Here is a 16336-nt window from a genome sequence, read left to right on the forward strand (position 1 = left end):
AATACGACAGAGCGATGGAGAAACTAATGGACAAATGAAAGAGAGACAGATGGAGAAATAATGGACAGTATGAGAGAGAGAGAGACAGATGGAGAAAATAACATTCACTGTGGGTGAGAGAGAGATAGAGAGAGACTGGGAAGAAAGGAGAATTGGGAGACAAAGAAAGAAAGAGACTGGAAAGGAGAGAAAGAATCGAGAAGATAGAGGAATAGAGGAGTAGAAGGAGGAGAGAGAGAGAGAGAGAGAGAGAAAGACAGAGAGAGAGAGAGAGAGAGAGAAAATACAGAGATAGAGAGATATAGACAAAGAAAAGGACAGAGAGAATGAGAGAACAGAGAACAGGTAGGAAGAGAGAGAGAGAGAGAGAGAGCCAGGCAGACAGAGAAAGGGAGAAAGGAAAAAACAAAGGAGAATTGGACGACAGAGAGAGAAAGAGAGGGACTGGGAAAGGAAGATAGGGAGAAAAATAATTGAGAAGAATATAAGAAGAAAAGACAGCGAAAATGATGGGCAATATGGTCAGGAGCGAGAATGCAATAGCACACACATTTTGAGTAGACTGGGTTCAAGCCCTGACGCTGGAATCTTCATGCAGTCACTTCCATCCTGCACTAGTTTACAAGGCTGCAGGTTTATTGTTTTATTATGTGAGACAGACAGAAAAAAGGATAGAGAGAAAGGGAGACCAAAAAATATGTTCCGGAACTTCTTTTCCAAACATGTTCATCCAAAAGACAGAATAACGAAGTTATCAATAATTTTTAAAATAATAAAGCGCTGGAAATAAAAGTTCAATTTGTAGTTGACTCACGAATAGTAAAAAATAAGTGAAGATCAAAAAATGAGTGAAGAAGAATGAGTCGAATAATCTCAAATATCCATTTAATTGAAGAGTTACCAAACTCAGAATGAATCCAGAAACGCAGCCAGCAATCCATTTTGAGGACTTGTGGGAAGGATGGAATCGGAACTTCTGTTTTGTGAAAAATGGATTCAAAATTTCAATATCAGTGGACTCTTCGCTCATTTTCCCCCTTAATTTCGTGTGAAGATTAATTAATCCAACTAATTCTGAGATTACTTTGGTTAACTAATACATTGCATTAACTAATCTCCAAAGTTAATTATTAATTTCTAATGAACTAATTTTAAACCGATAACTAACATTAAGTAAGATTTAATCTTCATATGCAGATGGAATTGTAGATTATTTAAACCGTTGCCATTCTTCCATTTTAATTTGGAGATCCATGGGACAATCACTTGGTTTTAGTTTGGATTTACTTAATACCTCGAATTAAATTTGGAGAATATTTGGTAGATCACGCGCACCAAAGAGGACTGAATTGGACATTTGGACGTGGGAAGTTCTCTTACCTGTAATGATAGTGTTTGTCTCCACATCCACCATCTTCTTCATCCTCAAGCAATTGTTCACGTTTTCCTCTTTCCTCTTTTTGTCCAACGGGAGCGCATCTAGCCTGGAAAGGGGTGTTTGTGTTACAGGATGTAGTTCTTCGTGTTCTTCTTGTTTCGTACCCTTTTCCAACACTGCCAGTGACCTGGGAGGCCTGAGACTCGCTTTTTCCTTGTCACTCCTCGCAGATGGCAAACATGGATTTCCCTTCCGAGCAATGGGTGCGGATATACTCGGTCTCTTGGCGTTAACGATTTGCGTGCCATTGTCGTTTTCCAGGTCGCTGTCGTAATCGCCACCATCGTCGAAGAAGACGTAGTTCTCTTTGTTGCAACTGTGAACTTTGTGCTGGATAAATTTGACGATGTCGGACAGGGCGAAAGACTTTTGACAGACGCCACACGTCAAGATATCTTGAAATAGTTCTGCTTCAGCTGAAAGAGAAAAACAACAAACAATGTGAAAGTGCTCAGCTGATTGCCACTAATTATTCAATCTCATATAATTGAAAAAACAGTACTTGATCTTTAGCAACAGTAATTTTTAATACTAATCATATATTATATAGAGTACAGATTAGATTATAGATTATATAAAGTATAGATTAGAGTATAGATTACATAAAGTATAGATTAGATTATATAAATTATAGATTAGATTATAGATTATAAAAAGTATAGATTAGATTATAGATTACAAAAAGTATAGATTAGATTATAGATTACATAGAGTATAGATTAGATTATAGATTATATAAAGTATAGATTAGATTATAGATTATAAAAAGTATAGATTAGATTATAGATTACATAGAGTATAGATTAGATTATAGATTATATAAAGTATAGATTAGATTATAGATTATAAAAAGTATAGATTAGATTATAGATTACATAGAGTATAGATTAGATTATAGATTATATAAAGTATAGATTACATTACAGATTATATAGAGTATATATTAGATTATAAATTAGATTACATTACAGATTATATAGAGTATATATTAGATTATAGATTAGATAATAGATCAGATTGTAGAGTATACAGTAGATAATAGATTAGATTATCTATTAATACTAATCGTACATTATATAGAGTATAGATTAGATTATAAGTTATATACAGTACAGATTAGATTATAGATTAGAGAGTATATATTAGATTATAGAGTACAGATTAGATAATAGATCAGATTACAGAGTATAGAGTAAATAATAGATTATAGAGTAGACATATACTCATAGATTATAGATTAGATTACAGAGTATGAATATAATATCATAGATTATAGATTAGATTATAAAATATGAATGTGCTCAGCTAAATTGCACTAATATCTCATATAATTAAAAAAAACAGTACCTGAATTTTAGCAACAGTAATTTTTAATACTAATCATAGATTATATAGAGTATAGATTAGATTATATACAGTACAGATTAGATTATAGATTATAGAGTATATATTAGATTATAGAGTACAGATTAGATAATAGATTATAGAGTATATATTAGATTATAGAGTACAGATTAGATAATAAATCAGATTATACAGTAAATAATACAGTAGAGTATACAATAGATTATAGAGTATAGATTAGATAATAAATCAGATTATACAGTAAATAATACAGTAGAGTATACAATAGATTATAGAGTATATCATAGATTATAGTGTATGAATGTGCTCAGCTAAATAGCACAAATATCTCATATAATATCTCATATAATTAAAAAAAACAGTACTTGAACTTTAGCAACAGTAATTTTTAATACTAATCATACATTATATAGAGTATAGATTAGATTATAGATTATATACAGTACAGATTATATTATAGATTATAGAGTATATATTAGATTATAGTTATATACAGTACAGATTAGATTATAGATTATAGAGTATATATTAGATTATAGATAATAGATTAGATTATAGAGTATATATTAGATTATAGAGTACAGATTAGATAATAGATTAGATTATAGAGTATATCATAGATTATAGAGTATGAATGTGCTCAGCTAAATAGCACTAATATCTCATATAATTAAAAAAAACCGTACTTGAACTTTAGCAACAGTAATTTTTAATACTAATCATACATTATATAGAGTATAGATTAGATTACAATTATATACAGTACAGATTAGATTATAGATTATAGAGTATATATTAGATTATAGAGTATGAATGTGCTCAGCTAAATAGCACTAATATCTCATATAATTAAAAAAAAACAGTACTTGAACTTTAGAAACAGTAATTTTTAATACTAATGATAGATTATATAGATTTGATTAGAGAGTATGAAAGTGCTCAGCTAAATAGCATTAATTTCTCATATAATTAAAAAAACCAGTATTTAATGAACTTTAGCTAAAGTAGTTTTTAATACTAATGATATATTATATAGATTATAGAGTACAGATTATAGGGTATAGATTAGATTATAGATTATAATGTATAAATTACATTATAGATTATAATGTATAGATTAGATTATAGAGTATACATTAGGTTATATAACAGATTTCATTACAGAGTATGCAAGTGCTCAGCTAAATAGCACTAATATCTCATATTATTAAAAAACAGTATTTAAGGAACTTTAGCGACAGTAACTTTTAATACTATTGATAGATTATATAGATTAGATTATGGAGTATAGATTAAATTATACAGAATGAAAGTGCTCAGCTAAATAGCACTAATATCTCATATAATTAAATAAAAAACAGTACTTGAACTTTAGCAACATTTAATCTAATGATAGATTATAGATCTTATAGATTAGATTACATCATACAGTTCAGATTAGGCTATAGATTAGATTATAGTATACTATTAGATTATGATATAGATTTGATTACAGAGTATGAAAGCGCTCAGCTAAATAGCACTAATATCTCATATAATTGAAAAAAAACAGTATTTGATGAACTTTAGCAAAATTAATTTTTAATATTACTTTATAGATTATAGAGTACAGATTAGATTACAGATTACAGAGTATAGATTAGATTACAGATCATAGAATATAGATTAGATTAAAGATCATAGAGTATCGATTAGATTATAGATTTTAGCGTATAGATTAGATTATAGAGTATGCATTAGGTTATAGATTATATTATACAGTACACATTAGGTTATAGATTAGACTATAGAGTATACATTAAGTTATAGATTAAATTTGATTACAGAGTATAGAAGTGCTCAGCTAAATAACACTAACATCTCATATAATAAAAAAAAAACAGTACTTGAACTTTAGCAACATTTAATCTAATGATAGATTATAGATCACAGATTAGATTATAGAGTACAGATCAGATTATGGTATAGATTAGATTATAGAGTATATTATTAGATAAGATATAGATTTGATTACAGAGTATGAAAGTGCTCATTTAAATAGCACTAATATTTATATAATTAAAATAAACGGTATTTGATGAACTTTAGCAAAAGTAATTTTAATACTAATGATAGATTATATAGTACAGATTAGATTATAGATTATAGAATATAGATTAGATTAGAGATTATAGAGTATAGATTAGATTATAGATTATAGCATAAATATTAGATTACAGATTATAGAGTATGCATTAGATTATAGATTATACTAGATTAGATTATATTATAAATTAAATTACTGATTAGATTATCGGTAATATTATATATTAAATTACAGATTATAAATTAGATTAATACTAATGATAAGCGGCGCTGTAACATTTCAATAATGTCTTAATATAGATTAACATTTTACAACAATTATTTCATTGACAAAAACGAACTTTCATTATTTGCAAACTTAATGTTTTTTAAATTAATAGTAAATAGGTAGATACATAAAGAAAGAGTGAAAGAAAAATGGGAAACAGACGGAGAGCGAGAAAGAGAAGAAGAAGAAAGACAGACAAACACAGAAAAAAATGAAAAAGTGTCTGTATGTTTGAGAGAGTGTGAAAAATGACGAATACAGTTAATAGAGAGAGACAGTCAATAAAGGGATAGGTGGAGAAAGAGAGAAAACTCGGCTTTGTTTTAGGCAGAGCTAAACCTTCTTAACCTCTAACAATCATGCTCTTAATGTTCAAGTTGGGTGTTAGAAGCATAAGCGATTAAGGCCATATTGTGTTCGATTTTCTCTTTGCTGAACAAAAAATCTGAGGTGAAAAACCATTTCACCCTCGCCTGAAACCGACTAACTTGGCCACGTTGTCAAAAAGGCCCATAAAAATTCTTCCCGCCATCAACGGGACTAGAACTGAGGTCTTTTCCACCTAGTGAGGGGAGGACGGCGATCCTACCAATTGAACACGAGATATTGGTTCCTATTAAAAGAATAGAAGGATGACCTACTGATATTAGGATTTCATATTGATTGAGCAAAACGCCTTCTAATTGATTTTTCTTTTTATAACCCCTTGATGAGTTGGTGACCTGCGATTCAAGGGAAAATTCCTTTCCCTCACACAAATTTCCATTGAAACCGATTTCGATAACCAACACAAAACTGCTAATAGCTCCAATTAATTCTGTCACAGTCCCAAAGATGGAGTTAATAGCCACCCAAATTATTCATTACACTATCATAAAAAAAAAAAAAAAAACCGAAATAAAGGTCACTGTTAAATTGTGGGATATTTTTATCGCCACTCGATTCATTCATTTTCAATCGCTCTCGGAGCGGGCGAAGTCTCTTAACGTCTGCGAACAAGGTGAAATCGAGACCGCACTAGCGTTGTATAATCACCGCTTACGGCCATACAAGATTCGAGCAAGATCGCGCGCTAATTTACAGTCGCTGCCTCTAAGTCGTCCTCCCTCCGTTAGCTCACCACCCCCTCTTGTATCTACCCCCTCTTGTTCGCCACTTCTCTCTTTCGCAGCAAGCCAAGTGAGTTGATCAGCACTAATGATCGCTGAAATTTGAGTTTATCAACAAACGGGTGCACAGAAATGGCGAATCGTTCGTTCTCCCCCCCTCCCTCTCTCTCTCTCTATCTCTCTCTCTCCCGTTTTGCCCGTGTCACCCCAACCACCACCTTCCATCGACTGTTCCTCTCATTTAAATTTCTAATTTAGCGCTGACGTGTTTAAAGGTATCAGTTTTCGTCCGTTGTTACTTAATACTGTCTAAGAGCGCTGTTATCCTTAATAGCTCTATGTCAACCGTGTGTCAATCCTCGGCTGAGGAATTTTGTTAAAATGTGACACCAAATATTAGCTTCCTCCTTCAGCGAACATGCTGTGAATGACGGGCAAAATTAATATCCAATGAACTCCCTTTAGAAAGGAGCAGACTCCGTTGTATTAAATTGTTTCGTAACAATCAACTGTGACACGACTATGTAATTGTTGAAAGTGACAATCTCAACACAAAACGACATATTTGCGCGCGCTTTAATCTGACCAATTGCGCTCGTTTTCCGATCAATTTTTATCTGTTTATTCAACAGATGTTTATGAAAACGTTATAAACGGTAATTACAATAAATCGTCTGATCCCTTTTCCCGTTTGTCTTTTGAACTTTGACGGGTTCAAAATAACTGTTTACAATGTAGCAGACGACGAATTCCATTTGTCTAACTAATATAGAGTTGTGTATGCAGTTGGGGATCGTATGAAGATTTAATTGACATCAGAAATGCATTAGGGTGCGTGTGCGTGTGTGGGTTGTCTGGAACGTCGTGTTTCTGTTGCAGAAGAGGATTTATATGCCATGAAATCATAAACGCTTTTGGTAAATAATAAAGTACTCCTGAAGATGAACGTTGGACTCGATCATTGAGAGGAAGCCATCGACTACACCACACTGAAGTTTCGTGTTTAATCCGGAGATAAAATGGGGAATTGCCAATCATAGTGATTATCCGAGTGGCTTGGGATTCAAAGTGAATGGGCAAAGAGGCCATCTTCCTCTCTCTGGCTCTCATAATATAGGGCATCTATAAATTATTCACTTGATTATGAAGCTCGATTAAAATTTTATCTTAAAATTGTTTGCTGCAGTTACCAAAGCAATTCAATGAGTTTTTTTTTCATGCGGTTGGCCACCTTGATCCCAGCAAGCATTGCAACAGTACAGCACTAAAATGATGACAGTTTACAACCACTCGGACACCAAAACTCCAGTGGTTCAGAAGAAATTGAAACATTATGCTTACAAAGTGCAAATAGTCCAGTAAACTATTCCTCACGACAAACCACAATGAGAGGAATTCGCTGTTCACTGCCGACCGGGCTAGCCGAGTGGGTAAAGTACCTGCCCGGCAACCCAAAGGTCGCGGGTTCGATTCCCGCCTCGGGCTTGGATCAAAGTACTGCAAAAACCTTGGGGGGTGCAATATGGCCACAGAAGCCGATGCGCCAACAACTACCAAATCAAAAAAAAAAAAAAAAATCGCTGTTCACATTCTCCACCATATAGACGAAGATGAGCACTTTCTGGAAATTGTTTTCAGTGATGAAGCAACGTTCCACCTGTCTAGTAAAGTTAACAGACACAATCGCACGTGGAGATCTGAAAGAAAATCCCAACTCAGTTCGTGAACACAAGCGTGATAGTCCAAAGGTGCGCACTATTCTTCAGCCAGGTGATTGGGCCATTTTTCTTCAACAAAGACAGTGTGAACTTTGCAAATTAACTAGAGAAGCTTGAATTGTACGCAGCTGAAAGATATGCAGCCACATGCGTTCTATCAGCAAGGTGGAATACCACCACACTGGAGATTCCATCTGCGCGATCTCCTCAATAAAGTTTCCTAACTGATGGATCCAGGATGTTCCTATCGCAGATATAAAGATAACTGGAATTGAGTCATTTCTCGATGGCCATATATCACACATCAAACTTCTTGTTTATTTAGGCTGGAAAATTCAACATTTATACTTTAATATAACTAGGATAATAATTGTAAGATCTTATGATTCTAGGTAATATTTCTTAAACATTTATTGTAAAATTAATTTTTCCTAACAAGCGTTCACTATTACCCCCTTTCACCTTGGGTTGCGCACATGATACACATCTTTCTACTGTTTTATCGACCATACACAGATACTCTTCTTAATTGTATTCTGAAATGAGAGAAGAAAGAAAAATAGCGATTACCATAAAGAAACCAGAATTGTGGACAGTAAGACAAGATGATGAAATTGTCTTAAAACGTGCCCAGCTGAAAAACGTCTATCAGGATATTCCTTCCGAAAGAATAACCTATCATCATTCCCCCTTTGCTAGCACTCCCCTCTCTGTCTCCCCTCCAGACCACTCCAGAAAAAACTGTTAACATTGTATGGGTTCTGCTCCTATTAAAGGTGCAAATTACACCATCAGTTGGAGTCTCACTAATGATCTGAACTGAGCGAAGGATGTGCCATACGGCGTGGACAGTACCACTGTAGAAACATCTGTCTCTCTCTCTCTCTTTCTCTCTGTTGTAAACTGTCGGGTAGCGAATAAATTTCGTTGAACAGAAACATCTGTCTCTCTCAATGAGGTATCGGTAATTTGTCTGTTTTGTGGTCCTTGGTGTGTAACAAGAGAACAATGGAATCTTCCGGAATGTGTGAGTAGGCCTTGAGTTGCTGTTCGGAATTCTTAAGGCACCAGACACAGTTTCTTCTTATTGTTACACTAAGGGATAGTTAAAATTAGTTCAGTGCTAGCTGCGACTTCACGTTTCATTTCATCCTACCGCCTGAGCGAACAAACTGTTGTTTAGTGTTAATGAGAAGATTCGCCCCTTCTGTTTCTCAAGATTACTACACATATCAATGACTTTCCCAACAATAAAATCCACAGTGGGTTTGTTACAAGCGTTTCAGTAGAGCTGACCTGATAATGAACATTTCTATACCTTTATCAATCTCTCTTCCCACATCCGAAAGAAATTGAGAAACAGAAAAACATAACAGAAATATTTTTCTAATTTTTGAATGATAACGAAGTAAGAACTGACTTTAGCCAGTTTAAACCTTTTTTTTTTGGTTGAAGTTAGATGTGGGATTGGGAATCAAATGATTGTAACATGTCCTGATGAACACAGTTGGGAAATACCATACCAAGACAGCATCCGGACGCCCTCTCAATGCAGTGAACTCTGCAAAAAAGATGTATTCAAATCAGGATCAGCTTTAAAAGTGCTCAGGCAATAGCAAAGATATCATAAAGAGTGGAATGGGTCCTATCGACCTCGTACAGGTGACATATTCGATGTGACCATACTAACGAAAACTAGATCTCATTTGAAGTGCCAGTCCTGCTTCTTGTGGTTCGAATTCGTGGTTGCAGTGCCTAAAACCTTCAACTCTCACTCGTAACGATATACTGAATAGTTCCTTGTTGCCCTCACTTTGGTTGTTCTGTGGAAACTGTCTTCCATGTTCCAGCACGATAATGTCCCCTCCCATAGAGCGGTCAGTGGAAAAGCCTGTTCTGAGGAAAACAAAGTGTTCTAAGCATGTCATACGTTGTCATTTGGGTAGAAAGTTGGCCCACATCTTATTGCTGTCCGTTAAAATTCGTGTTTTTCCAATTATGATAGAAGTATAATCGGAGGATTCTGGTGAACATTTCAGCTTGGACTGTCTCAGAAACCGTTGGTGTGGCAAAGTTTGAAGGAGTTATACTGTGTAAATAAGAAAAGGAGGCTTCTTATATGGGGGGGTTGAATATTTCGAATTCTTTGAGTGTTCATTTGAGTGAATATGGGCTGTATATCGCTACATGTTTGGAGAATGAGTTATGGTCACTGGTCAGATGAACCCTAAGAAACGTTTTCAACTAGACCGACCCGCAGAGCGCCGGTTTTGGGTCGAGAAGTAGAGTTTTTGGTCCTGAATTTATTTCCGGATTTTCATCCTGCAGTCTTCCAAACCGCACTTAAACGTTACTGGTTGTTGTTGAGTTTTAGGCTCATCAGCACCTTAGGCCATATTGCACCGTATATAATATGTCTGTAAATTGCGTGTGCTCTGTGATCAGTTGCTCTTTTATGACGAAAAACCCAAGTTCCAGGGAGAAAAAAAAAAACGTTGTTCTCTCATGAGACCGACAAACTCAGCGACGTTTTGAAGAAAACCCATAAAAATTCCCCTCCTCATTGATTGGATTCGAACTCAGGTAATTTCAATCCGTTGTAAGGAGGACGGGAATTATACCAACTGTGCTACCATGAAGGCTATCCCGATGGATGAGCACTGAAATTCAGCGCTAAATTGTTCAGCCATATAAGCTGAGCTCTCAATAAAAATATGTTCTTGAGTGATTCTCCACCCATATGTCAAGAGAAAACTGGGGATTACTCCGTGTCCCTTAATGATAAAAATAATATCCGAATAAATAATCATGAAAAACAAGATCGTGTCTTAATTCTTGCATAACAGTGTAGTCAATTTTTTATAGATGATTACTATAACCGCTTTTTTCCATTACTTACACATAATGTAAGTAATGGAAAAGCTATATGATTTATGCTACTAATACGAAAAAAAAAAAAAGTCATTTTCCGAAAAGGAAACTGGGGCGACTTGCGAGAAATTAATTGCTCTCAGCAGGATGAAAATCCTAAAAAAAAAATATTTAACAGTCTTTTATTGTTAATGACGTGTTTATCTCCTTCATTATCAACCCATTAATCAGTTTTCAGCGATCTATAAAAATCAACCCTGCAAATGTCCTTCAGAACACACTGAGATGTACACAATTCATTAGAATTAGGCATTATTTTCAGAAAAGCGCCTCCATCGGCAGAATTTGTAATTTTCGAAATTGCTTCAGAAATCTGAGAAATTAACAATATATGGATATTGCAAATTCTTTCTAGAGGCGCCTCTATCGGTGAAAGTTGCAATTTTGGAATCTGCTTTAGAATTGTGAGAAATTAACAATATACTGAAATTGCAAATTCTTTCTAAAGGCGCCTCTATCGGTGAAAATTTCAAGTTTGGAATCTACTTTAGAATTTTGAGAAATTAACAATAAATTGGTATTGCAAATTCTTTCTAGAGGCGCCTCTCTCAGTGAAAGTTGCAACTACTACAGAAATAGTTGAACTTGAAACAAAGATTTCTTCCATATGCTTATTACTCATGCTCAGAACAAAGAATTTCTTTAGAATCTTTGATTTATTCAGTCGAGTTTCAAGAGGAATCGGTTGACAATTAGGTATTACAGAATCGTCACTCGAGAGAAGTTTCACCAGGTGGCAGCACCAGTCTAACCTTAAGGAACGATGTCTTTTGAGTAGCGTGAAATCAAGCATGACATGCCTATGACCGCCCATCAATATCTTCAGATAGCTAGCAGAAGTAAGTGGTCATTTAAAGCGATTCTCTTTCCCGTTCGTAGACAACATCAACGCCCTCTGTAGCTTACACACAAAATCGTGTGGAACATTTAACAAAATTACTGGGTTCGATTATGGAATGTGTGTGAACAATAGTCCCTTTTTTCTGAACTCACCTCCCATGACGTGTGTCTCGAATGTACTTATTTATTTTCTTCGTGGCTAAGTGGAGATGAACACGAGGAATGTTGAAATCATATTTCCTTGTTTGGATTTGATTCGCCAACCCCCTAATGGGCGTTGAGTAAGCAAAACACAATGAAACCTTCTTATATAAAAAAAAAAAAAGAATGCAAAATATTGAAAACAGATTTTTAAAAATATTTTAAAAGTAGTATAAGAGATGATTTAAGCATTTCATTAATTAAAAATTAATAAGACAATAAATATTAAACGAAAGGAGTGAGAATTGCCAGTTTTGGCTCGTTTAGATTTTGTCAAGGCAACTGAAGGCCATGAGGCTTCGTCCGTATTAAATACGTGAAAATTCAATGTGTTTCTACATCCACAAATCCCTTTTCCGCTATTACCACGTGTCGATTAACTTTTGGGACATACTGTATACAGAGCTACATAAATAACAGCAGAGCCCCTGAAGCAGACGATTTACTAGATCGAAATTGCACATTTCTAAACTCGGTTATTTTCAATATTTTACCACCCAGTGACGTCACAATAATATTTTTGTTGTTATTTTGCGTAGCTGTGTACATTTCGGCCCCCGAATGGCACATGCCACAAAAGGCTGTAAACCATTGATAAATATGTCATGTGGGAGACTTTAATATCGTTAGCGACACAGGCAATAAGAGCCCCGGGGTACATTGCACTTGTTTAAGACAGGAATGGTGGAAAAACATGTTACCAAAAAAAAAAAACACGTGATGGATTAAAACCATTTCCATCCGGTGGGCAAGATAAATGGGTACTGGGGAAAGGAAAGATGTTTGGCTGCAATTGGTTGACACCAGAACTGGCTGCAAAGGGATGTAGTGGCTTGTCTCTCCCCCCAGTAACTTCCCCCTCAGCCACCTTTGTAATCGATAATCCGTTAGCGCATTGCAACTCTTCAATTTTTGTTCCCAACTTTCCACCCTTTCTATTCTGGCCGCTGTGGGTGCATGTGCGCCATAAGCGCATGCGCAGACATCACACATGCCAGCCCGTAGCTTCGGTAAGAAGAAGAGGAGGAGGAGAGAAAGAGAGAGAGAGTTAAAAAAAAAAAAAATTCCTCTCTGATCAGAATAGCATAGATTGCAGCACAACTGATGAACAGACTCCCCCTCTGTTCATTAAAGGTTCGGGGGGTTGGGGGGAAGACGAAGCGAGGTACTCGACTGGCTAGCAAGTAATGAGGCTTAGAGTCATTTTGTTACCAATCTCAGACGTACTCTCGCACGAAGGGGACTGTACCGTTGGTTGACACTCTACAAATGACTGGCAATGTCCGTAACTAGGCGATCAGGCTGATGAGACCGACTGAGATGAACCAGCGCGGGAAATCATCCATTGCAAAGACTAGCAAATCTGCTAAAAGTCTCAAAGGAGAGGAAGGAGAGTCCAGTGAGAAAGAAGAAAGCTGTTAAATACGGACTTGAAAGTAATGATACCGACTTCTAGAGCCTCAATTAAAAGCACGCGCACAGAAAACATCCCGTGGATGCCGACTACTACTACCCTCATTAGCAGTGCTCAAGCTAGCAGAAAATGTTCATGACTCTGTTCGTTCGTTCCTAGAAAACTTTGAAATTTTCAATGAAAAAAAAATTATGTTTAAATGGTAAGTGACCTGCAGTGCCATCTACAGGAATTGATTAAACTTTTAATGTCCAGATTTTTATTTCAACGTGGTTAGCTTTTAGATATCTTGATTCTGATAATTTTTTAAAAATTAATCATAAAGTACAGTCCTCTATAATACACACAGGTGTAACCTTCTCCTACCTGTCTATTAGAATATCGATTTCTAAAATTAACTTTCTAAATGATCACAATACACAAAACAATAACTATAATTTCTAGAATAACTATAAGAATCAAATATATGATTTGGCTAGTATCTAATCGAATCCTACAAGAATAAAATGCTTTATTTGGCTAGAATCGAATCAAATGTTTGATTTGGCAAGCATCTAATGAAATCCTAAAAGAATCAAATGTCTGATTTGGCTAGCATCCAATCAAATCGTATAAGAATCAATATCTGATTTCGCTCATCATCTAATCATGTCCTATTAGAATCAAATACTGATTTCGCTAGCATCTAATCAAATCCGACAAGAATCAAATATCTCATTTCGCTAGCATCTAATTCAATCCTATAAGAATGAAATATCTCACTTGGCTAGCATCTAATCAAATTCTATAAGAATCAAATGTCTGGTTTGGCTAGCATCCAATCAAATCGTATAAGAATCAACATCTGATTTCGCTCAGCATCTAATCATCCTATTAGAATCAAATACTGATTTCGCTAACATCTAATCAAATCCTATAAGCATCAATATGTGATTTCACTAGCATCTAATCAAATCTTATAAGAATCAAATATCTCATTTCGCTAGCATCTAATCAAAGCCTATAAGAATCAAATATCCCATTTCGCTAGCATCTAATCCAATCCTATATGAATGAAATATCTCACTTGGCTAGCATCTAATCAAATTCTATAAGAATCAAATGTCTGGTTTGGCTAGCATCCAATCAAATCGTATAAGAATCAACATCTGATTTCGCTCAGCATCTAATCATCCTATTAGAATCAAATACTGATTTCGCTGACATCTAATCAAATCCTATAAGCATCAATATGTGATTTCACTAGCATCTAATCAAATCTTATAAGAATCAAATATCTCATTTCGCTAGCATCTAATCAAAGCCTATAAGATTCAAATATCCCATTTCGCTAGCATCTAATCCAATCCTATATGAATGAAATATCTCACTTGGCTAGCATCTAATCAAATTCTATAAGAATCAAATGTCTGGTTTGGCTACCATCAAATGAAATCTTATAAGAATCAAATATCTTATTTGGCTAGCATTCATCAAATCAAATCCTATAAGCATCAATATCTGATTTCACCTGCGTCTAATCAAATTCTATAAGAATCAAATGTCTGGTTTGGCTAGCATCTAATGAAATCCTAAAAGAATCAAATGTCTGGTTTGGCTAGTATCTAATCAAATCGTATAACAATCAATATCTGATTTCGCTCAGCATCTAATAATATCCTGTTAGAATCAAATATCTCATTTGGCTAGCATCTCATCAAATCCTATAAGAATCAAACATCTGATTTGGCTAGCATTTAATCAAATCCTACAAGAATCAAAATATCTGATTTGGCTAGCATCAAATAAAATCCTATAAGAATCAAATTTCTGATTTGGCTAGCATCTAACGAAATCCTAAAAGAATCAAATGTCTCATTTGGCTGGCATGTAATCAAATCCTATAACAATCAAATACTGATTTCATTCAGCATCTAATCAAATCTTATACGAATCAAATACTGATTTCGCTAGCATCTAATCATATCCTATAACAATCAAATACTGATTTCGTTCAGCATCTAATCAAATCCTATAAGAATCAAATACTGATTTCGTTAGCATCTAATCAAATCCTATAAGGATCAGAACTTCTGATTTCGCTAGCAACTAATTAAATCCTATAAGGATCAAAATATCTGATTTGTCTATCATCTAAACAAATCCTATACGAATAAAATCTCCTTTCGCCAGCATTTAATCAAATCAAAGATTCTAACTGACAAGTCTATGATCACAGCAATTCACATATTTCAATTCTAATACCAGTATAACGTAAAACATCTGATTAAATCAGTGCGATTTTACAAGCTTTTAGTCATATACTGATCGAATGTTTGATTTGATATAATCTGGTGCTGAAATCCAACAAAGGAATAAAAATCAAATCATATTTCTGATCACGGTTCTTCCGAAAGATCGGAAATGACAATAGGTACATACCAGTATCGATAAAGAGAATCCTCTTAATTTTCGCGTTCAGCGGATGTCAAAAGACGAATTTAAAAGACTTCACACGTGCTACTGTCTTGCCGAAACCGAACTACGTTTTTCGTTATGGAGAAACTGCTGACGGCACACGGACGTTGAACAGATGCTTCGGAATAGAGGCGCGCGCGCACGCAGCGTCCGGAGGCCTTCTGCGAGCTCCTACCATGTGTTTCTTGGTTGTATTTCATACACGGGAAAATTCCGATTTTGATCCTACGGTTCGAATCGAAGTACAATCCAATTGGTATATACGTAGAGTTACTCGAAGTGTGTTTCAGTGTGAGAAAAAGAAAAGAAAAATAGTTAAATATACGTTTCGTGTGCTGTTTTTAATTTTTGAACCATTTTTTTTTTTTTTTAATTTTTTAACGTATAAAAACATTCAAAATCGAGGATCAGGAAAGTACTCTCAGGATAATTTAATGGCGGGAAATTGTAAGTTTTTCAGAAAAAATATCAAAAACCAAACGCTAATAAAATTGACAATCAAAATTAACA

At 34.7% G+C, this 16336-nt stretch overlaps 1 protein-coding gene across 1 annotated transcript in view; it reads right to left on the reverse strand.

The window, feature by feature from the left end:
• LOC150085005 (BCL11 transcription factor A-like) overlaps window positions 1-16336 on the reverse strand; it is a 185213-nt gene that overhangs the window by 35621 nt on the left and 133256 nt on the right. Inside the window, exon 2 of the mRNA XM_090376732.1 lies at window positions 1381-1854. Within this exon, the coding sequence (XP_090232858.1) occupies window positions 1381-1854 (474 nt within the window). The remainder of the gene's footprint in view (window positions 1-1380; window positions 1855-16336) is intronic.

Source organism: Mastigoproctus giganteus, chromosome 6, assembly GCF_048544385.1.
Source record: "Mastigoproctus giganteus isolate SK-2022 chromosome 6, ASM4854438v1, whole genome shotgun sequence".
In the NCBI taxonomy this organism is placed as follows: domain Eukaryota; kingdom Metazoa; phylum Arthropoda; class Arachnida; order Uropygi; family Thelyphonidae; genus Mastigoproctus; species Mastigoproctus giganteus.